The sequence below is a fragment of the Cloeon dipterum genome, chromosome 4, assembly GCF_949628265.1.
Source record: "Cloeon dipterum chromosome 4, ieCloDipt1.1, whole genome shotgun sequence".
Taxonomy (NCBI): domain Eukaryota; kingdom Metazoa; phylum Arthropoda; class Insecta; order Ephemeroptera; family Baetidae; genus Cloeon; species Cloeon dipterum.
The window spans coordinates 22,593,066-22,616,130 of record NC_088789.1 but is presented as its reverse complement, the minus strand read 5'-3'; the positions used below and the strand labels follow the sequence as shown (position 1 = coordinate 22,616,130).

The following is a 23,065-nucleotide window of genomic DNA, read 5'->3' as shown; positions in this document are numbered from 1 at the left end:
GTTGTATTATATATTTTAAGCCTTGTGTAAAAAGCCAATATTAAGAATTTGACCCATAATCTTTAAGGACTCGACATAATAATATGTAAATTAGGGCCACCCATCCAAATCTGAGGACCCGTGCCAACAAGGTGTTGACAATTTTATTTAAAACGCTGTTTTTCAAAAAAAAAAAAAATGTATAAATTAAATTTGTCCATTTGGATAGTGCTTTAGTAAAAACAAAACAGAACCCAGGAGTCAGTTTTCCTTTCGATTCAAATGTTTTCAAGAGGTAAAACTGATTACACGCGATAACAGCCATCGCAGCTGTGTGTTTTGTGGAATGGTTTCCTAGAGAAAAGAGTTCGAGATTAATTTTATCTGTTGACTGCATGTTGTGAGAAAACGCTTTGGCGCAGTGCATCCAGTATGCGGCGAGGAAAGAATGGAGTGTGTTTTATCAGCCCCTTTGGCGAATGCGTAATTAAGGATGAAATGTGTTTCTGGATAAAATCGTTATTGCTAGACCATCAGCTACGCGATAAGCAAATCGGCTCGACGACTCCTGCCTGATGCAGAGAGCGAGCAAAATGTGCAGAAACGGCCGCTGTTTTACAACTCCACGCGAGGGAAAGCAGCGTGCGCCCGAAGGAAAGGGCGGGCTGCAGCTGGCGAATGTAGGAATAGGAACTATTCAAAAGGAATAAAAAAAATCGCAAGGTCTCTAGTCTCTCCTATTATTTAGTGAATTTAGCTCACGCAAATTCATACCTGTCTACGGAAAGAAATTAACTTACAGAAACTGACTGTGTTCATTCGCCGCGAATTAGAATTTGAGATATGCAAGTGACTCTGTTTCATCAAAATTAATATAGAACAGTATGTAATAGGCCCAAGAGTGCCATCAGATGAATTGCATTAACAGCAATTTTATAATATAGAACGAAACGGCTCGGAAAATTTATCTAATATTATAAACAAATGTCTAGTCAGGATTACAAATTATATATTCTAAGACTATTTTAATTGCTATTTTAATTATATTAATTAATTAGTATCTTAAAATGAAAATAAATCTCAATTTATTATAATGATATATAAAATTAAACTTGCAAAATAAATATAAATTAAAATAATTTTTAACTGTTATTTATTTTATAAATTAATTTATTACTATGTAAAATTTTACTTTTTTGCTTTAGGCAATACAAAGTTAAAATGATTCAATTTTTACTTAACTTACTATATTGGTTGTCTCTACGAAAATGATCCCAAAACTTAACTAACTTACAAGGGAAAATGTCGCGGGTATTAGAAACAAACCATAATGCTTAAAATTCAATTTTATGATCGGTTTCCAACAGAGCAAAATAACCTAACTCAACGGCATTTGAAATATGAAAGCTATAATGCAGTGGACAACAAATTGGGAAGTAGACTCATATTCATTGGTCGAAGGTCAAGGTCACTAAAATTTGGCCGAATTCTTAAAATCCCAAATTATATTTTAGAAAAGTGCAATAATCAAAAAGTTACACAGACATTTAATATTCCTTTAATTGTAAGGATTTAACTCATATATTTGTTTTTGTGAAAGATAAACACGTTTTTCGGGGCATAGAAACAAACAGGCAATTTTCAAATTTTGTTCTCGACCTGATTTCAGGCAGACATGACTATCTGAAAAATTTTAAATAATTAATATACTGACTGATTTGGTTATCCGCCCCTCAGAGGTTCTTTGGTAGTGGTTTTTGGACTGTGATAAACTTGCCATTATTGATGTGGTTTAATTTCTTCCATTTTTCCTTAACTGAAGACTAATTTTAAGGTAAATTTACAAATTTTAAGGAACTTAATATTTTCGTAAGCCAAATCAAAATCTATCTAAAGAAGTTTTATTAATTTCACCATCAATAGAAAATAAAAAGCTCAAGCTTTTTATTTGCGACTTGATCGCTTTTGTGCAGTTTGCTTTTTTAATGTAATATTTTCTTTATATTAATAATTAACAAGCAAACAAACGTGTGATAATTTGCTTTCATTTCGCTCGTTAAGAGACGCATTATTATTTTGTTCTAGCATGAAACGCTTGCTGTCAGAACAAATAAAATAAATGACACGCACGCATGTAATGTTCCCGGGCTCCTCCATATAGCATTTTGTTAAGGAAACATAGCAAGCTGCTGGATCAACAGTTCGTCTAATCCGCTTTTGTTGTGCCCGCGTGTAGTACATAATGTACAGGTGTGTCGGTCTGCCAGCAGCTCGCCGCCTTTTCTCCACTCTTCGCGCACAATATATGCACCGTTAACGTGATTTTGTAAAGAATCCCGGCTGACAATTTTCTGCTCCCGGAGCAGTTTTCGATCTTGACCAGCGTTAGAAAGTGGCGGAAAGAGTGGATGCAAGTTGCAAGGTCCCGGCCGGCGTTTATACAATGGCGTATCAAAATAACACGTTGCTGTCGCGGCCGCGCGGCCGCGGCACTGCGTGTGTGTGTGACGTAATGATTTGATGACGAAGCAGCTGTTTACCTCCCCCTCGGACAAAAATTTTATTCCATTATAATTTTTTCCTCGCCGCTGCTGGAGAACTGACTGCGTTGCAGCTGCATATTTTCAGCGCGATCAGGGGGTTTGATATTTCATTTTAAAACACTGGCTGGCTGGTTGGCTGGCAAGGCTCGACCGGCCCCGCGCGGTCGCCGCACTCTGCGCGAAGAGCGCAACACCGGCCCCCGATCTCTTCCTTCATGAGGATATAATGATGCACGCGGTCCTCTCCAACTGCTGACGAGATAGCACGCTATATTGTATTATATCAAAGTGTTGCTCTTTTCGAAGGCCGTTTTGCACGTGCTCTTCGTTTTCTGTTTTGCCTGTCTAATCTGCGAAATGAACTGCACTTAGGACTGATTGTTTCTCTTTTGCATTAATCGCATTAATAAACACCGTATATCTGTGGTGATTATTTTGACTTTAATGATTTAACAAAGTCTACTCCTTTAAGCGCACAACTTGGAATGGAAGGCTAAACATTGGAATTTTGTGAAAGAAATCTTAAACGACACGCTCCTTTACTGCTCAGTAGCTGTTTCGACTCCGCAGGTCTCATATCAAAAGAACTCTACCTCCAAAACAAAATTTACAGTACAGTAAAAATTTACCACAGTACTCAGGGTTCGCAAAATAAAAACGCATTTTCCCGATAAAACCCAACTGCATTGCAAAAACCTTTATTGTTTTTTCTGCAATTTTGAGCATTTACCGATAAACAAGCATTTTTATTGAAGATCATGAATACATTACCAAAAATAGGTATTTTTGCAAAATCAGTATAAAAGCCACTGGTATTACCAAAAGACCGAAATTTAAACACTTCATCATCGTAATTTTCCAAAATTTTTGACTCTTTGGCGCGGTTTATGACCTTTTTGAGGTTAAATTCAGAAAAATTCGGAAACCCCAAAACTGGTGTTTTTCCAACTGTAAAACCAGTAAAACGCAATAAACCCGTGGCGCATTTTCGCGCATTGCAAAATTGGCGAACCTTGACAATACTAGCTGCAGATTCAGAATCGGAAACGTCAAGCTTTACTCATTTACTGAGTCAAATTGAAAAGAGAAACGCGTAATGAAAATCTATAGCCAACCCCGCAACTCGCAATAACATTCCTCTCTCAAAAATTCAACTAACAATAGGCCAAAAATTCCATCCTTTCTCATGTGAGCTACTTTCAAAGAGTGAAAAATTGCTCCCAATATCCCGAAAATAATTCCAGGAGGAAAAATAGAAATGAAACCCATACGCTGAAAGAAATGTATCAAAAGTTATATTTTTATGCAAATTTCCGATAAATCGGATGCCAATTTCGGTATGCTGTGGGTTGTGATTACTCCCTCCTGTTTTGGACAGGCTGAGAGGAGTGCAGGAGACATGAAAACACGTGTGACCCACGTGGATTTCTATTCTAGCTTGGTCTTAAAACTGGTTCGAATCGTAAAAAATACCTGGTCGAAATAACTCCATAAAAAATCGTTTTTATCAATTCCAAGTGAAGCTAAAATAAGGCCTATAATAAGTATGATCCAATTATAATTAAAAATAAATATATTTTAGCACCTTCTTCAAAAACAGCTAAAATCTGAAGATCTTTCCAGGCCGAATAGATTTATCATTTGGCTATTGAAAGGCCATCCAATTTGTAGTTAAATTGAACCATTTTTGTTCTTTGCAGCTTAAAATTCAGGGGACTAAATGCTAATCATAATTCAATAACTAAAATTAGAATTATTTAAAAAATATAAAATAATTCCAATAAACTGGATTAAAAGAGGGATGTTGAAAACTTTAAATTTCTCGCCGATTCAGAAAAAAATATCAACTGGTGATTCTCGGCCAGTCAGGGAATCTCTTATTAAATCAGTTTACAAAATGCAGAAAAGATAAATAAAACGTTCAAAATTTGAAATAATTGTTTCATTTGTCGATTTTAATTTTGTTCTTGTATTTGCTTCAATTATTTTGAAATGGATGATTTACACAGAGGCCAACGGCCGTTTATAGAGCAGTTAAGGAACCGTCTGATTCGAATAAAAGTAACTAGTTCAAACCAACAAAGTTGCTGTTTAAAAATAGAGCACAAGTTTGCGAAAAAACGGTCTTAAATTATATTAATGTCCTCCGTTTGCGCGCGCGCGCGTATATATATATATTATTATATACTGTCGCGTTATTCAGCGTCAGTCAGGTTTTTCGTCATAAATACAGATGAGGTCGTGGCTCAGGTGTTGAGCAACAAAGTTTGCGAGTTATAATTGCTAGCTCAAATTTAATAACAACAAAGGTGTGGCAGACCAGAAGCCGCTTGTGTTGCTTTGTTGCTTTTATACTTACTCTTTCGCTCTCTTTTTCGCAAAGAAAAAAGCCTTGGTCTAGGACGCTGCATGGCTAGCAGGCTGACGATAGAGCGGCGAAACATGACGTTTATTGCGACCAGAAGGATAGCGGCACTTTTTTATTCAGCCGCGATCTTTTCTCAGAAATCGCCGCGGACGAGTCAATTAGGCTTACTCTAAAGTTATTGAATTTACGATTACGTGTTATTTTTGTATTTAATTTTTCCATTGAAATACACATTTATTTATTGAAACAAAACAAATTTATCTTTCCATTAGGAATTTTGGAAAAAAAACATCTCATTCCGTCTTAAGATGAAATTTAATCAATTAAAAATAAATTTAAAATTAGGTTCTATGGTATCCAATATTCGCTTACTAATAAAATTGAAATTGCGTTTCAGTGGAAATTAAAATATTACAAATACATTATTATAGTTCATGAGTTATTTTAATTAATTAACGAAAATTCAAAATTAAAAATGCTTAAACAAAAATCTCATTAAATAGAGAGTGCACATCTGTCGCTTTAATTAATTATTCTTATAAATCCACAATAATTCTCGCTGATATTAAGAGATTTATTCTACAGTGTCGTGGCAGGTGGGTCTGCTGATAAATCAGTCGCAGGCTGCATAATTAAATTGGCACATGATTTTTGCCTGCTGCTGGATGCAAACGGGTTTCGCCGCGCCGTTAATTATGCAGGCATGGTTTTCTTCCGTTTTAATAGCTCGAGTCAAAATTGAAAACTAATTTCTGTCCCGCCGGCTTGTCACTAGGATGGAAAAAAGGTGTAGACGCAGACAGGAGGACCATTTTTCAAAAGGAATTACGCACGGTGAATGGTTGTGTCTGGAGGAAGCAGCAGTCTTTGAAGACGGAAAGGGAAAGGAGGATCCGATCCGCTAGCTAGCACCGGTCGGTCGTGAAGGTAAAAGTCCCCTAAAATGCAACTTGATAACACAGACCTAGCTCAGCGGCAGAAGCATTCACATAATAGGGGTAAAACTTGTTTTTTCTCTCTCCTTACGTAACACACACACAAGCACAAGCGGCGTGAGGGGAGAGGGAAATAAAATTCTCTCCAAAGCACGCTTGTATTTACCCGCACATAGCCTCGGGTGGTGGAATCGAAGCATGAAACCCGCCACACAATCAAATGGGGGCTGAAAAGCATCCTTAGTAGCTCTTAAAAAACGCAGCCGGTGTAATTCTGGCTGAAATAGAGACGACTTTACTTTAAAAAATGTGTTAAAAGCTATATTTTGCAAATAATTAAAGGTATTTTAAGTTTCATCACTACTTATATTTTTTTCAGAGAATTGAGAAAGAAATTACGTCAGTTCTTTAAACTTTTTTTCTCTATATTTTGCAATTAAAACGATTCAAAGAAATTGTTGAGTAAAAATTGCTTAAAAGAGTATTTTGTTGCAGCTGGAAAATCCTTGTTCCAATGCATAAACCAATGACACCTACCTGTACGTTTTATGAGGAAAGCGCTATACATTCTTTTCAAATGGTGAGGACTGTCTCCCTACCTGAAATCTTATTTTATTTCGCAACGGAGTTTCTCCAAAATGTGACATACACTGTAAATCTCGACTAGAAGAATCGAATCATGCTATTTCAGATTTGAACTTGACAATTAACTATCGCATAATTTTAAAATTAAGCGATGTGACCAACTACCTTTTGCAGCCAATAATTCTAATAATTTTCATTTACGTTGCCCATTTCAATCTAATTTCAATTATCTCGATAGTTTTGTTGAATGCCAACAAGCGTTTTAAAGCTTCAAGAGAGCGAAAAAAGTTCAAAGCCTCTAGCAGATGGTCAAGGGGCAATTGGAATTTCGGATTTTGTTCATAAAATGCCAGCAGGTCTCAAGATCATGTTTACCCGTATACACCAAACCCACATTTTATGGGGCAAATTCTTAAAGCTATATGACAGTTAATATTCAGTTGTAAAAACTAAAATAAAAATAGTTCAAAAATTTTAAAGGGCTTCAATTACAGATTTATAATATCACGCGTGAATTTCTAAAGTCAAATTATCCGTAAAGTAAAGGACAAATTTCCTATCAAGAGGCGTAATTAAAAACAGGCAAATTTCAGGAAATTTAGCAATGGAACCATCCTTCCTGAACACTGCCACCATTTATTGGATTTGTATATTAGCTCGTAATGAATCATTTACTTAATACAGTGATTTGTTTTAAGACATTTTAAAACAGATAATACGTAGTCTAAGGATGCTGTTACTTATAAAAAATGTTTATTTAACTATAATTAAACTTAGTATACCAAAGCATATTTAAACTATTTTATATTTAAACAAATAACATGTCTTATTAGAGCATTAGTTGATAAAAACCAAAACAATAGTTTGATTTTTTAATTAAAACAAACGAAATATTAATTATAAAGGATTTTGATGGATTATTCAGTTTTTATGTATGAATATAATAAATATTGTATAAGCTGATTGACCATCCGAGAAGAATTTTTGTAAGATTTTAATTAGGATATTCAAAAGCAAGAGTAACTCTGCTGAGACTTACAACCCGTAAAATTTTTATTTCACTCAAATTGTCAACGCTAAAAATAAAACGATATAGAAGGGAACATTAATGATATTAGCGATGGGGAATTTTTCGGAAAAAAAGTAATTAATTGGTGGAGCGACTAGGATCCGCCGGCCGGCGCGCACGCATGGCTAAAAAGGAAGAGGAGGAAGCGGCGGTGGTGGCAGCGGCGGCGCTGGTTGGCGTTGGTTGTTTCTGGCAGCGCGCACGGCGGCAGCGGCACTCCTTCCAAGCGAGAGCGCGCGGCGTGTGTGCGAGTTGGGTCTGCCGAGTCGAAGCGCACAGCAGAGCAGAGGCAAAGCAGCACAGCACAGCCAGCGGCGTGCCGACCGAGACAGCAGCCTTACTTACAGCCGAGCTCCGCGCCAGAGTGCCATGCAGCAGCAGCAGCTCTGACCGCCCCGCGACACCAAGGACAACCAGCAACGCGCGTGCGACCCTCCAGTCCGAGAGACTCCGCGACTGATTGACCGGCCGCCACCGACCGCCAGATTCGTCCTCGTGTGTCCGCAGCTTCGTCCACCATTCACGCGTACGGGATGTTGATGCCAGGAGGCGCCGTGCTCGGCGGGGCCGCCGACTCGGTGATCGGCGCCGGCACGAGCGCCGCCGCCGGCGCGCCGGCCGTCTCGGCCGCCTCCGACCCTGGCGCCGTGCAAGCGGCCCTCTCGGCGGCCACCGTGGCCGCCCTCACCGGACAGGTGCCGACATCGGTCGCCTGTTCGACGGCCAGCAGCACGCCGGCCGCCGTCCAGCAGAAGGACACCACCTGGACCAAGCTGTTCGTCGGCGGGCTGCCCTACCACACGACCGACAAGTCGCTGCGCGAACACTTTGCCGTTTACGGCGACATCGAGGAGGCCGTCGTCATCACCGACCGCCAGACCGGCAAGAGCAGGGGCTACGGATTCGTGAGTACCCATTTTGTTTTTTCCCCGTCTTTATGCCTGCTGAGCCGGGCCATGCAGGGGGTGCTTTTCGGGGGTAGCACCCCTTGTCGGGAAGCATTTCCCTCGCGCCGCGTCTCGCCGCCACCCTCGCACTCTTGGCAACTCTGGTGGATTAGCCAAGTAAAAACGTCTAGATCCACACACAAACTAAATTGATCCAGAACAACAACAAAAAAATGTTTCTTTTAAACAGGAAAGTAATTTTTGTGTTTAAGTTAAATTAACTTTCAAATTTCAGTGCAAATGGTAGTGGGATGTTAACTTTACCATCCAAGAATAAAAAAAATCCCAAGTTGGAAGAAATTGTTTTCCATTTATTTGCTTGTACGGCCAGAAGCTGAAATTTAAATTTCATATAGAGCAACAATTAAAATTGTTTGCTATGATGAGAAGTTACAATTTGCAATATAGCAGAAAGAGACCATGCTAAAATTAAAATTCAAACTTTGCGAATTTTCTCCGAAATATTGAAGCGCATGACCATGTTTTCTTGGCAACGAGATTAACATTTTTTTTGGGAAACTCTTTATAGCTGCAACAATGATTTTCCGGAGTTGTGCAAGGAGATCCAATAATTGATTATGTAATTGATTCTTTTTTCTTTTCTTTTCAAACTTTAAAATTTCCTCCAATTTCGTTTCTACATTTTTTTCAGTTGAATTTTATTTCATCATCCTTACAAAGCACGAGTGTTTCTTTTTTAATCCCATTTTTTTAACTGCATGACGTCAGGGTAGTTCCCCTGACAGTCTTGAAAAAATTGTTAGAAAGCTATCCTACTTCCAACGATTAAAAATTCCTGTTCGCCCCAGCGAAATATGCATGTTATTTAACAAAACGTGTTTGGAATGGCAGGAATTGCAAAAATTATACGCCAGCGTCTTGGACTAAAACCGCAAAATGTAAATGAATTTCTAATATTTCAACCTTTTCCTCGAGCTGCCATATTGTTTTGCATCCGCCTGTTTGCGTTGTTATCAAATTCAGCAAAGGGGAAAGTCCGAAAGTGGCTGAGCACACGAGAGAAAATATGAAAAAACCGCGCACTTGGTCAGGCGTCGTCGGCACAATTCGCATTCTACATGCACACGCATGCATGTATCGGCCACATAATACACTTTAATAGAGTGCATGCACACATTGCCGCTGCTGCCACCGGTGTATGTACAATTTCAGGCTTATCTGCTGATAAATGAAATATCGCACTCGCGTCCCAGCAGAGCGCACGAAGCCTCGTCCTTTTGCTCCGTTCTGCTCTGCAATTATTAATGAAAATGTGGCTTTTTGAGTAAATTTAATTGAATTGCAAAAAAATAAGCCACTTCGTGATATACAGTCACGGGGAAATTCGTACTCGATGCGCGAGTGACTCATTTATGGCAATGGAAAAATACTTATATGCAATTGATTTTACTCTGTAGTATTCCTATTCAGCAGACTGTTCGTGTCGAGACCCTTTATTTGGATTCTATTTCCGAAGCACTTGTAACTCGAAACTAATCAGATCAAAACTTGAAACATAGGATGATGCAAACGCAAACAGTTTTTGCAATATTATAAAAATTCAAGTTTTTTAGTGTCAATTTATTTTTAAATTTGTTGCGTTCATACACAACATTACCTTAGAAATACTTTTTATGAGATTCTTCGATTAAAATAAAATGGTTTTTGTTTGTAAAGTTGAGAGAAAATGACCATAAATGACATTTAATCTTGACCAACGACCTCAAATTTAGTGTTCATTCGATCAGGCTTGACGAGGAAAATCCAGTACCTTAATTTTTAATTAAACAAGGATTTTCAAAACATAAATCAAGCTGATGAAAATCAGGATGTTGAGAAAAAATGAAACCAGGTTTCATCCTCGTTGTTTTCAAATTCTTCGTTTTAATTGTCGACCAGTTTCAACGCCGAGAACCGAGAACGAGGATGAAGCCTGATTTCATTTTTTCTCAACTTGAAAACAAGCTCGAGTGGTCGCCCATTTCAAAATTTGTACCCATATTTCCCGGTTTTGACTCACATCTGGTGTGAATTTTCTGTTTTTCCATAAATGAGCCAAGTTTTTCGCTCGTCATATCAAATATAACAGCGGGATTCTGTTTGCCGCGTGTGATTTTACATCCAGAACATCCCATTTGGGTCAGCGTCATAATAACAACAGTCATGGAGCGTCCGTCAAAAGCTGGCTGACGCACGTAAACAGTTCCAGCAGTTTGAAAGCTATATTTTTTGTTGTGAAAAAAAATGCCATCCTTTTATTCACAAAATGATTCCCTGCGTGGATGATGGCAAAATAAAAATTTTAAACCACTTGTCTCCCGCTAGAAATTGTTTTCAATTCGACAGTTTACACAAAAGAAAACGGAGAAGTTTGTTTGCACGTGTGTGCCGAGGCGAGGAATGAATGGAAACTTATTCTTGCAGAACACCTGACTCGCGCCGCGCAGAGCTACTGGTCAGTTTAGCCGCGCGTGTGTTTATCCGGCAACTAATGCACCTCTCTCGCTCGCTCGCTTGAGATGAGGAAATCCGATAGGCTGTGCGCGAACGTTACGCATTTCGCTTCGTGCGTGTGCGCCTCCGACCGAGCACGCAGCAACAAACAAACAAACATATATTTTGAAATTAGAAAAAGAGGACGATCAAAAGTGAAAAGGTGGATTTGAAATTTAAATCAAAGGGAGACAATGCGCACCTGATCGGAAATGTGGGTATGACAATGGCGCGATATTCTCACACGACATACGTCCGTCGCGTATCTTGGCCGGAAAGGTCAAGTAAATGCAGGCTCGGTGTGGAGGAAAAAGTCGGTCTTTTAATATTCAAATGAGCCCTGTGGCCGGTTGCTTGATGAGAGAACTCGGCTCATTATTCACCGCGGCCGCTTTTGTCCGGTCGAGAAGAGCTCGAGACCAGATTCCCGGCTGCGTCGTCGGTCATCGTGTCGTCGGCCGGTGCAAATCTCCCGCTAGCCGCTGCCGGTGCCACTTTGTTAAGCAAACTGCGCTTCATATGCAAAATACACTCGGCCAATTATCCGACCTGCCTTCCCTTGCGGCATCCGCGCGCAGGCCAATTCTCGAAAGAGCTGTTGCACACACACGCAACCCAAGCCACTGAACCGGCCAGGCATCTGCTCTTTTTTCACTCGAAAACCGACCTGTGCTCGCAGCTTTCCTTAAGATAGGGCCTCCTCTGACGAATTAAATCGCTGACGCCGTGGAAATTCGGCTGGTATCTCTCTGCCGGGATTGGTCAACTTTCAAAGGTCAGAATGAGCATATTTTATTATGTCTGAAGTTGAATTCGACCAAATATGTAAATTGTGACAGAGAGGGATCGGCTAGATTTCCGCGACCTCAACAGGATCTTGACAAGTCAAAAATGAGAAATATTTTGCATTGCTGGCTCTAGGAAGTGGTCCATTGAATTAATTGTTTGTGGAATTAAGCTACAATTCATCTTTAAAATGTGCAAAACTCAAACCAGGACAACTCCAGGAGTTAATTTTCAGATATTGGCTAAATTTTTCGAAAATTAAACGGCCTGTCAATTATTTTTTCACTTGATTTATATTCCTCTCGTCGTGTGCGAATTTGAATTAAATTTCCCTTTTGGGGAAATAAATCATAATTTATGTTTTCAATCAGAAGCCGATAATCTCGGAAATTTTAAGCTCCATACTTTTTCAGTAAAAGAGCCCAGAAATTCACCGCATAGAAAACGTTCTCCTCAAGAAATGGGAAAATTTAAACATAATTCAAATTTTATGCCTGTGGCTCGTGAGGCTAGCAGATAACTTTTTAAGAATCTCTGCCCCTCACAGCTGGGCATCCATTTTCATCGGCTCCAGTCCGATCCGGAGGCATAAATTTGATAACAAGCCCAGATAAAGGGGTTAGTAGTTGTGTATTCAGCTGGAGAGAATGGGCTCATGTTTGTTATTTGTCACCCCGGCTGGCCGAGCAGAGCAGCGCGATAGGCATCGGGACGCTGGCTCTTATTTTTCATAAAATATGGTGATGTATGCGCGCGGCGGCGACGGAAAAATCGACTAACTGTTGCGCCTTTTGTTCGGAGCTGAAAGGTCAGCGGGCGCACCACCACCGCATCCAGCATTGGACACCGCACACTTTTTCCTAAATTGAAACGAAATTGCACCGGTGCCGCTGGCCGTGAGAATCACCTTTTTATCTTTATTGCTTTTCCAATTTGCCACGCCATCCAAGCACAGAAACACACGGGTGCGTATTTTGCGCCGGTGACGCTTTATCGAAATTAACGTGTGGCCAACTGGCCAACCAAGGCCGCACTTTCAAATAATAATAATGGACGCCGACACTGCTCAATTTTTCATGTTGACGAATAAGAGAGCGGAATTGTTTTGCCATTTCATAACAATTAGTGTTTTGTAGGGAAATTGCCATTTAGGAATCCTTTGAAAAATATTTTTTCCGTGGAAGACAGCTCATGCCTGGAATTTTAGTTTTAAATTGGATCTTTACAAGGCAACAACAAAAAACATTTTAAATTGTTAGCTGTGACAAGTGGTCCATTGAATTTATTTATTTAATGCCGAATTTCTCGTAAAATTAATCAGTTAGTCAATTATTTGATTTCTCTTGTCTTGATCTTTCAAACGGGGTGCGAATAATAGCAGTAGATTTACCTTCTAGTGAAATTAATACTAATTTTCAAAATGGAGACAGCATGCCATTCTCACAAGCAGAATTTCACCAGCAAAACTATAAATTCAATGATGCAGTCAGTATCGAGTTAGCACCAAGAGGAGAAATCCTCTGAAATCCTGTTACTCAGTCTCCCTGGTTTTATTTTAGAGTCGAGACATTTTGTTGATTTTCTTTCTTCAAAATACCACCTTGAATTTTAACTTTCCTTTTGAAGTGGAATCCCGAGCTTGAATTCTGGCAGCTCACTCGTCAACTCTCACTGTCTGGGCTGGCAACGCTGCTGAAAAACTGCAAACATGCGAAGATTACAATTTCACACAGCTGCTGGTTTTGCCGGTGCGGCTGGCTGGCGGCTAGGGAGGTCGGGAATTAACCCCGAGAAAATATTTGCTTGCCTGCGCGTCGCACTCGCAGAAAAGGGGTTCAAGTGCAGTACAGAGCGCGCGAGTGTAAAAATTTCTTGTGTAAATTGCTACCGTGAGTCATCCCAGCAAGAGAGAAAGAGCTACTTGAAAGCTGCTGTTGCTCGTCAGCCAGCGCCCTTGCTTTTCATCCCCCGGCGTGCATCCCCCGCCGCAGCATGACTCAGCCCCCCGGCCGCCGCGACATGCACGTAATTGCGCGGAATTAGGCAATGAAATTTTCAGTGCGCGTAAAAAGTTTTCCGATTGGCATGTTGCGTCGGGCTGTAAAAGCAGCTTTTATTAATGCAGTTCATATATTCTGCGCTGCGGTGAACCCTTTTGCCGCTGCCCCAGCCAGCCAGCCAGCTCGCTATGCTTTCCTCCTCCTGCGAGAGTGCGCTTATCAGTTTTCCTGCCCGCCACTCGTTCGGTATTCCAGCAAACCGCAGATTAGAACGGCCTCTGTAAATAATCATTTTTGTTTGTACAAAATTTTCATGTTTGCTCTGCTTCTGAAATGCTTTATATCAGCCGGCCAAGTCGAAGGAGCAATTTCAAAAGGGAACTGATTTAAAACGGAATTTGTTGTCGAAAAAATTCAATTCATTGTGTTCATTGTGTTGGAATTTTTGTCACCTCTGTCAAGTCCAGGTAGTGGCTAGTAAATTGAGACGTCGTCAGGTGTACAATACAAGCGGCCTCAGTTGCCCTGATTGTTATTCCTTTCCTATTGTTCGGTTTGAAGAGCATGTACAACGATGGATAATCCGGCAAGCAGCCCAATAATCATTTTAAAAAAATCAACACATCGTTTTCTATAGAATACCACCCTGAGAAGGGATTATGGCCGCTTATTCTTTGTCCAGCCCTTGTTTGCTAACGCGTTGGCCGATTCAAAAAATTCCAACTACACTTTGGTTTACAATACACTTTGAACTTCACAAAAAAATAATTTGTGGTTTTTAATAATCAATTTTATTCACCTTTTCCCGCAATTTTATCAAAACTCCTTCTCTTTGGGGTTAATTAGAACACAATTATCAATCAATTAAATTGATAATTAGGCCCAGAAAACTTGACTGCTGCATTCACTCTATTGGAGCAGCTGGGTAAATGGCCGATAAGTTGCTGAACTCGTCCAGCTGGAGTCCAGGACCTGCTGCGCTAATTGCGGCGAGCTGAGAGAAAAATGCTCAAGGTTGCATGCTCGGAAACGGCGATCGAAGGCATATAAGAGGCAGACCACGTGCACTCGGTGCCACGCAGGTGACACGAAACCTCGCAAGTCTGAAATTTTACATCCTGCCCACGGCCGAGCCAGTCAACGGCCGAAATAATCAATTAAACGTCTCACCTGCGCTCTCTCGCCTCTCGCGAAAGTTACGCAGCGCGTATTCCCACGGTGATAAGTGGGCCGGTCCGCCCCTGACTGCACGGCGCTGGACACGACACTAGTTTATACTTTTACGTGTATTGATTATCGCGAGTGGCGAGATAATAACGCAAACACACGCCGAATTGAATTATTTAGAGCCAGCCTGGCCTATGCCTCTGCTGAGGGTTTCAGAACTCGAAGCTGCGAGCATATACAGTTTGCATTCCTGATGCTCGCAGCGCTCGCTAATAAAAAGGAAAGGGTGAACCCGCGCGGCCGGCACAAGATAACGCGCCTATCTCGCGCGATAACGAAATTGTCCATGCCTATGTACTTTACGGTACATAGGCAGGCAGGCAGGCAGGCACCACAGCACATATTTGCCCTGCGTGCGGGGTCTATCTCTGGAAATGAATTTGACGCACTCCGTCGATATTATTTTCTTTCCACTCGGCAAGACTGATATGCGCGTCTGCAATGCATTTGTAATAAAAAAACGCATGCCCTTCTCCCATCAGCAATTTGAATTTTACGACGCGGGAGCGTGACCCGCGGAGATGTCCTGCCCTTGCATCGCTGTTGAACATTACTTCCAGCTTATTTAACTCGGTATTTCGAATTTCAAACTGTCTTTTTCTTGAAATTAGTATTGTGAAATCAGGACCGTGTGGAATGTTTTTTTTTTCATGGTTGAATTACGGAAAATGAAGCTAAAATTTCAATTCGATCCGCAACATTGATACAGGGCAATAATTGCAATTTTTTAGAGTTGTTGGCTATACAATGAGCAGTTGATTAATAATCAAAAGATGGCCTTGCAAGAAATAAAATTCAAATTTAAAAGCGCTCGACCATATTTTCATGGCAGATTTTGATTCCTCTCACATAAATCTATCCTATGGTGCGTATGCCACCTTTTTGGGGAATCTCCGCGTTACGAAATGAAATAGGATTTCAAGTAGGGACACAGTCCTCACCATTTTGCACCCATCCACTTTTCCCAAACATTTTCAATGCTATACCAAGGCCAATATCGGCTTTAACTAAATCCTTAGGATTAGTTTCAGCATTGGCAACAAGGATTTTCGTTGATTTTACAGTATCAACGCCTTTTAAACAAAAAAATCTTCCAATAATTACAATTCCAGTTTTAAAATAAATTTAAAGATTTGAGAAAAAACTAAAATTTGCAAATTGATCTAGCGCATTTTTTTTGCCTCAACAGCAAACCTGGCTCTGAAAATACCCACCAAAACATCCACTGGACGACAGATTAACTCAACAAATTGTTTTAAAGGTGACAGAGTCCAAGCACCCTGACGGTCATATCTACCTTTTTTTACCTCTTTTTTAAAATTTTCTTCAGGAAGCCAAATGAAACTGCTCTCGTCATAATATCCTTATTTCCATGCACAGCTTCCCCTTTTGACTAAATGCGCGCTCGGAAATTAAGATTAAACATGCAAATTTAATCTGAAACACCATAACAGTCTCGAGGGGGATTTCAGCTTCCTCTGCTTCAACACTTTTTATTTCCCTCCACCAAAATTGAAAGTGCGAACGGAAAACAGGAAACGTGTGCTGTTGCAGATAAAAATTCTGCGGTCGAATTGTGTTCGCGAATCAGAAACAATATTATTTCAATCTTATCGTCGTCTCTCGGTTGGAGTTGCAAATTTGCTGACGCGTGTATATGGATGCTGCAGTTTACATAAATTGGTATACGCGAATGTGTGTCAAAGGATCATCGAATCATGCTGATGCCATACCGATCTCCATTTCGGATGACTTACGAATGTCTCAGAGCATCGTCAAAAGAAGGCTCGTTAAAAAGCGATTTCGCTTTCATCTCGAAAGCGAAGCGTCACCAGCGTTAATTAAGCGCCGACTTTCTGCATTTCAATATAGCGCCGATCAATCGGAAAAGCAGAGGTTCCATAACCCTAGATATATTTGCGTCGCACGGCCATGTGCTTGATGCGATAGAGGCTTTTGTGCCGAGAATAGTGTGCGAAAGAGCGGGCTCGGCAGACGTTCATTAGAACACAAAATAATTAAGCAGATGAATGAGAGCAGAGAGGGGGCAAAAAATGCAATTATCGCGTCTCCGAGCAGAGAGCACATTCACTGAGTGCTGGTTGGTTCGTTGGTTGGCTGGTTGGTTGGTTTATACTTATAATGAGAAAGAGACACATGATGCGGACACAGAGCGCGCAGGGAAACATCTGCTTCAGACAGGTAGAGCCAGCGTGTTCCAATTTAATTCACACGAGCACGCCACGGATTATATTTTGAACACGTCGCATCATTTTGCTCCTCTCTGTGATTACACGTGTGCATTACATGCTCTCGGCTGCTGGTAATTGAATATACAACTCTCTCGCGGCACGGCCAATCTCTCTACCTCTACTGTTAAAGGATGCGCTGAAGAAAGACGTGCCCGCATTGCAATATTGGTTTTCTCTTATGGAGAACCCAGAGAATCTTTTTTTTTTTGGAGGGTAATACCCTTATAAATGCTCTTATTCGGTGATAAAACTACTCTTGAAGTTGTTAAAATAAATAATTTCTAAAAGACCAATTTGGATGATTTCTTTTTAATTTGTTAGAATTTTTGGCTACTTTAAGCAGTTGATCAAATAGTAAAAATTAAACAATTTGTCCTATACCTTGTGCATTCATTAGAAGAGAACATTGCTATCATCAAAATTCAAATTTTGCCAATTTTTGTCCAAAATTGAACATATTTTTGCTTGGCAGTCCTCGCCATTATTTAAGAAGCTTGCAAACTTTGCAGTAGAGGTCTCAGCCAGCCGCGCTGCACCAGTCGGCAAATTTTGGGTCACGTGAGCAGTTGCCAGCCGCCGTGAATCTGGCTAAGCTGCGCCAGCCATGCCAGCCGCTGGTAAAAAAGGATCAAAAATCAAAAAGTGAAGGAGAAAAAATGTCTTTTGGACTATTTGGCCGCTAAGCACTATCAAACCTCAAATTCAAAATATTGCCAGTCGCGCCAGCCGCCGGTGAAAATGGCCAGCCGTCGGAAGGAAAATTCGGCTAAGCCGGTTCCGCCAGCCACCTCTTAAATCTCGCGCTGAGACCTTTACTTTGCAGCCATTTTTATCGTAAATTTCCAGTGCTCCCAAGAACAAATTTTAATGTTAATTCAACCCTCAAATACAGAGCAAGATGGATTTTTTTGGTATCATTTCTCTTTTAGCATCAGATTGTTTGGCGATCAATATGATTCTCACAAGCAAACGAATTTTCGTTTTATATATGGTCATGATTTTTCCTCCCAAAATATGTTGAGGCAGGCCTCTGGAATCTCTTGAGAAGAAGGTGGCGATGAGAGTCGTATATTATTTGGCGGCTGCAGACCCAATCTGCCGCTGGAGCAGCTTCGCCAGGCGGGCGGGCGGCGGACGATAATACGATGCCAGCGAGCGAGACGAACACGAAATTCCCCCCTGCGAAGCGTTAGGGAGCGATCTTGATGCACAGACCGCCAGTTCCTAGGGGGCAAAAATTCAACAGGGGTGCCAGTTTTAGGTGAAGGCTCTCTCCTCACTCTCTATCTCGGCTAGCTCACTGGCTGGATGCATCGATGATTGCCACTTACAACAATGCTGTCGGCCCCAACGCCGCTCTATTCTTCCCCAGACTGCCGCTCGCATATAATTTATGCCGCCGACCCAGCTGTACTTCTTTCTTTGTATGCCCACTGAATCCAAGTTTATAGCTATTATAGCTCAGAGGCGTCTGGCCAGTATCAAATATATACGTATATATCTAGTTTAATTATTTCCTCTGCTCATTGCAAGCTGGGTTGCGTTTTGCTTTCCACTAGGTATATCTAAGAATCGTTCTCGATTCAAAATCCCTGACAAAATATTTACTTTTAATACGTATTTTGATCAAGAATAGCAAGAAATGTGTGACAGAACGTTTGGTTCTAACTACCGTGTCGTTAATTGCTAAAGTTGGATTGCAATCTCATTTCATGTTTCTGGCGCTAGGGGCATTTTGCTCCAAATTAGCAAGTTCTATTTGCACTGAGCAAAAGTTGGTTAAGCCAAGGCGGCGTTTCCCTTAAGCACACACAGTAGATTCGCTTTGATCGTACAAAGTTGAGCAATAATTAATTACACCACGGCTACAAAGAAATGCACGGCCGATTAATTGCGCGAGTGGAGCAGACAATGAGCATTCAAGTCGTTCTGGTAGAAGTGTGCCGCAAACATGTACTCTGCCCTCTTTTGAACCAAGTGTACGTACATTATTTGAAAAGTTTCGCCGCGCTTTTATTTGTTTAGCGAACTGCGCCGCGGCCGGAGCAAGTTTTCTGATAAAACTCTCGCTTTTTGGCCGGGCCGAGAGTGAAACTACGGCGGCTGATGATGAAGATTCCATGCGCACCGTGCGAATTCACAGCATTCCGAGTGCCGCTACATTCGCTTTGCTTTTTACGACGCACCGTTAAAAAGTTGTAAATTAGCAAAGGTGTCGTGGCGACGAAACGCCAGCACCCTTAAAATGCAAAACTAACTTAAAGTGGTCTCTATCTGGCGAGGGCGGGACTTCTCTGCTTATGAGTGTCGCCAAATGCAGAAATTCTAAAATTAAAGCATGCGTGGAGCAGACCATATATCTTCATCAAATTTTAAATTTATTCAAAACAAAATTATGCAAAGTGCAGCAGATGATAACAAGTGGCTTGATAAAAATGGGAAAAAATTCGTCGCATTATTTACAAATTGAGTTCAAAATTAAAAAAAAAAGAAATCTGGAGATTTCTCGAGTTCCATTTCATGATAGAAAAATCCAGAAAATGTTTGTAAATTGCTGTTAAATAATATAAAATTGGAGCATCGATTTTGCGGCCAATTTACCAAGGTGGTTTTAGCTGTCAACAGATGGCTTTTAAAATTTATAGGTACTTCAGATAAAATCTTGCAACTTTTCAATCTTCGCGAAAAAAAGATTTCATTTGGGGTGCTGAAGATAAAAATTTCGCTCAGCCAATCGCGGTAGAAACGGTGGTAGAGATTTTTTTTGTCTAGAAACGGTTTTATTTAAGATTAACCCAAGAATTAAGTTAAATTGTATATAGGAGCTAATTTCCATCTTTTCTCCCCGTGAATACTGAATTTTAGATGTCAATCTTGGCATCATGTACAGAGATTTGCTGTCATGAGCTGGACCTGTCGTGTTGGATTCCACTCATATCGGGGCAAATTGACAGTGCGATAACACCATCAGTCAAACGCATAACTCGCACCGGCCACACAGAGTTTAGACAGACGAACCAATTTGCCAGCCCCCAGAAGACTGAATTAATGCAGCAAACTCTCCCAACTGCGTGTCGAATGGAGAAAATGTCGTATTATGTGTGTATATGTGTTATTGGCCCGGCGCAGACGAAAGGGCAGGCAGACGGAAGAATTACTGCGCGGCAGACGCGCGACGGGCTGATTGGCCGATCGGAATCGGCTGCATTAACGATGCCAGCCAGGGTGCGAGAGCAGACTGATAAAAGTGCATTGTTGCAGCCGCACGGCGGGCGCGTCTGGCTGCGTCGTCGGCAGGGGCGGCCGGCCGGCACAAAAAAACCAAATGCGCGCGGCAGACTTGGCCCAGACGGGATGACGTAATCTTACTACCCCATTTTATCTGCTCCCCCTACCTATTTTCGCAGCTGGATCGCCCCTCGTGCTTTGCTCACACGATTTTGGGCACGCAACTGCAACTGCACATGCACTCTCGCCGTCTAATAAAATTCTTCCAGCCAGCTTTCAACGAGCTGCCGCCGCCGCTGAGATACGCAGCCATGGGGAACTATTTATCCCTTTCCTCCTGAGACTCGCTCCCGCCGCGACAGACATGAAAAAAAAATGATTCGGGAACGAGATCGAATTTTTTTTCTAATTTCAACCCTTGAATTGCTCTTGCTGCAGTCGAGGGTTTTTTTACTGTTCTAACGAGAGAAAAATAAAAATTTCGCGCTCGTAGGATTAAATTTATCACGTTAGATGTAAAAAAGGGACACAACTCGCCATCGAAATGGAATTCCTAAATCAAACAGTTATTTTACACAATACCGTGAAAAGGCGCTGCACCGATGGTGCATTGACAGCAGCCCCGTATACGTCCGTATACGTCCGGCGCGTGAAATATGAAATTGCACGGATGCACTTTTATTGCCGTCTTATACAAAACGACAGCAGCTGCACGATCGGAATTTGAAGGCTTCTGCGAACGCACAGTCTTCCCGCAACAATGCTTACGTGCGCTTCCAAGCTGCAAGAAATGGAGTGGAAATTTATCTCTTTCTATTGTCTAGAAGGTTTTCTTTGCAACAGAATTTTGGATGTAACTAAAATGTAAATTCTGAAACCAAAAAGAAAATAGCAAATTTTCAAAGTTAAATCAGTTCAGCTAACTGTAAATTTTAAAAATTAGCATAATTTTTGCATTATCCTAAACTGACCTGACATAAAATTCAAATTCCTAGGGAAATTCCCGCCAGTTTAGCATATTTGAGAATTCATCAGTGGTCAGATTTTTTACTGATTGTGAGGTTATGAATTTTCGTCTGAGCCATTCTCCGAATTTTTAATGAGAGAAAAAGCCTACTGGTAAAATTCCCTTAACTTTTTTTGTATTAGGAAAATATTTCGAAGAATATTACAACAGACTTCATTTTTAGTAATTGAATTAATTGTTTTTGAAAACTTAAAATGGAAAGTATTGCCACAGTTTGATCAATTGTCACGATTGAATGGCATCAGTCGTTTTATTCAGGGGCTGAAGGCCTAAATAAATAAGTTGGCTATCAGAAAGATGCACGGAATTTTCTTTTAGATTTTATTATAAGAAGAAAATGTTGGCACTTCGAGATTGCTTCAAATGACGGATGGAAATTTTGTTAGGTGAAATTTTGTTAGGGAAAGTTACATCGCAGGGAGCGTGAGTGGTTGAAAGTTTTCGTCGAACGTTATTCTTTTTTACTGCTCAAGAAATGAAAACTTTCACAACCACCCTCTATTGATTCAAAATGAACAGCATGAATTTAAAGGTTATACGTAAATTGAATTTTCCTGCTTCAAATTTCCCTCCTATAGCCGCTCATCCTTTGTCAATTCCGCGCAAACTGAATCAATTTCGTAATTTCTAAGTTCTAAAATTGATTGAATAACTGAAAGTTTCATTCTGGGTGGTTAGGGTCTCAAGTGATCACTTCTGATCATTGGAAAAAAAGGAACAAAAGGAAATATGCTGTGACCAAGGGAGTGAAAAGCCGGGCAGGTTTTGTCGAACACATTTCCAAAGTGGTTTTTGAAAGTGTGCTCGAGACTGTTGGGCTTTTCAAGTCGGACTTGTTCTCGCGCGCGCGGCTTATATATTAAAGGAGTGCTGGGCTGGATTTTTTTCATTCGCCCTTTATCATTAAGCAAACAGGCAGCAGCTAACCAAGTAAGAGGCTCTTTCTCTCTCTCATTTGTTTGACCTCCTCCTCAAACACACTCTCTTCCACGTACATGCAATATGCACGCCCGCGAACATTGCGCCGCTGCTTCTATACAGTGTGTGTACAGTTTGATAGCGCGCCGCCGAGCGAGCCCTGCTATTGCGCTCGGGGCGCACACGCTTTTAAATTTTTAATTTTCAATTGATTTTCGTCCCTTTGTCACGGAATATTACGTCATCATTATCATTACAAAAGCCGAGCGAGCTCTACTCTGCTCTCGCTCGCTGGGAGTAATGTGGGCTGCTGCTTTTGTTCCTGCCAGGGGCTGTTTTTGTGTCTACACGCGCGCGCTGGAGGATTGTGCCGTGTGTGTGTGTGCGCGAGTGTGGTTTGATGAGGACGTGAATTGTAACCTGAGTCGGCTGTGTTTCACTGCAGGGTGACAAACACACGTACAGTACTTTTGCACGCGAGTACCCGAAATCGCGCTTCCCCCGCAATGCCCATCATTTCCGAAAGGCGCTGCTCCGGGGGAATACACATGCTTTCATAATAAGCGTGGATGCGTATTCAAAGCTGCACCAGCCGAGCCGGGTGAAAATTGTTGCAAATTAAAAAAAATATATATATTCTTGCTCTAAACACGCCGATTCCAAATTAAAAAAGTATACTTGTCTTTAAATTAACCGTTTTGCACTTTT

At 41.0% G+C, this 23,065-nt stretch overlaps 1 protein-coding gene across 1 annotated transcript in view; it reads left to right on the top strand.

Moving 5' to 3' along the window:
• Positions 1-7,787: 7,787 nt before the first annotated feature.
• Positions 7,788-23,065, top strand: part of LOC135944793 (RNA-binding protein 24-like) — a 49,449-nt gene continuing 34,171 nt past the window's right edge. Inside the window, exon 1 of the mRNA XM_065491994.1 lies at positions 7,788-8,384. Within this exon, the coding sequence (XP_065348066.1) occupies positions 8,013-8,384 (372 nt within the window). The 5' untranslated portion in view covers positions 7,788-8,012. The remainder of the gene's footprint in view (positions 8,385-23,065) is intronic.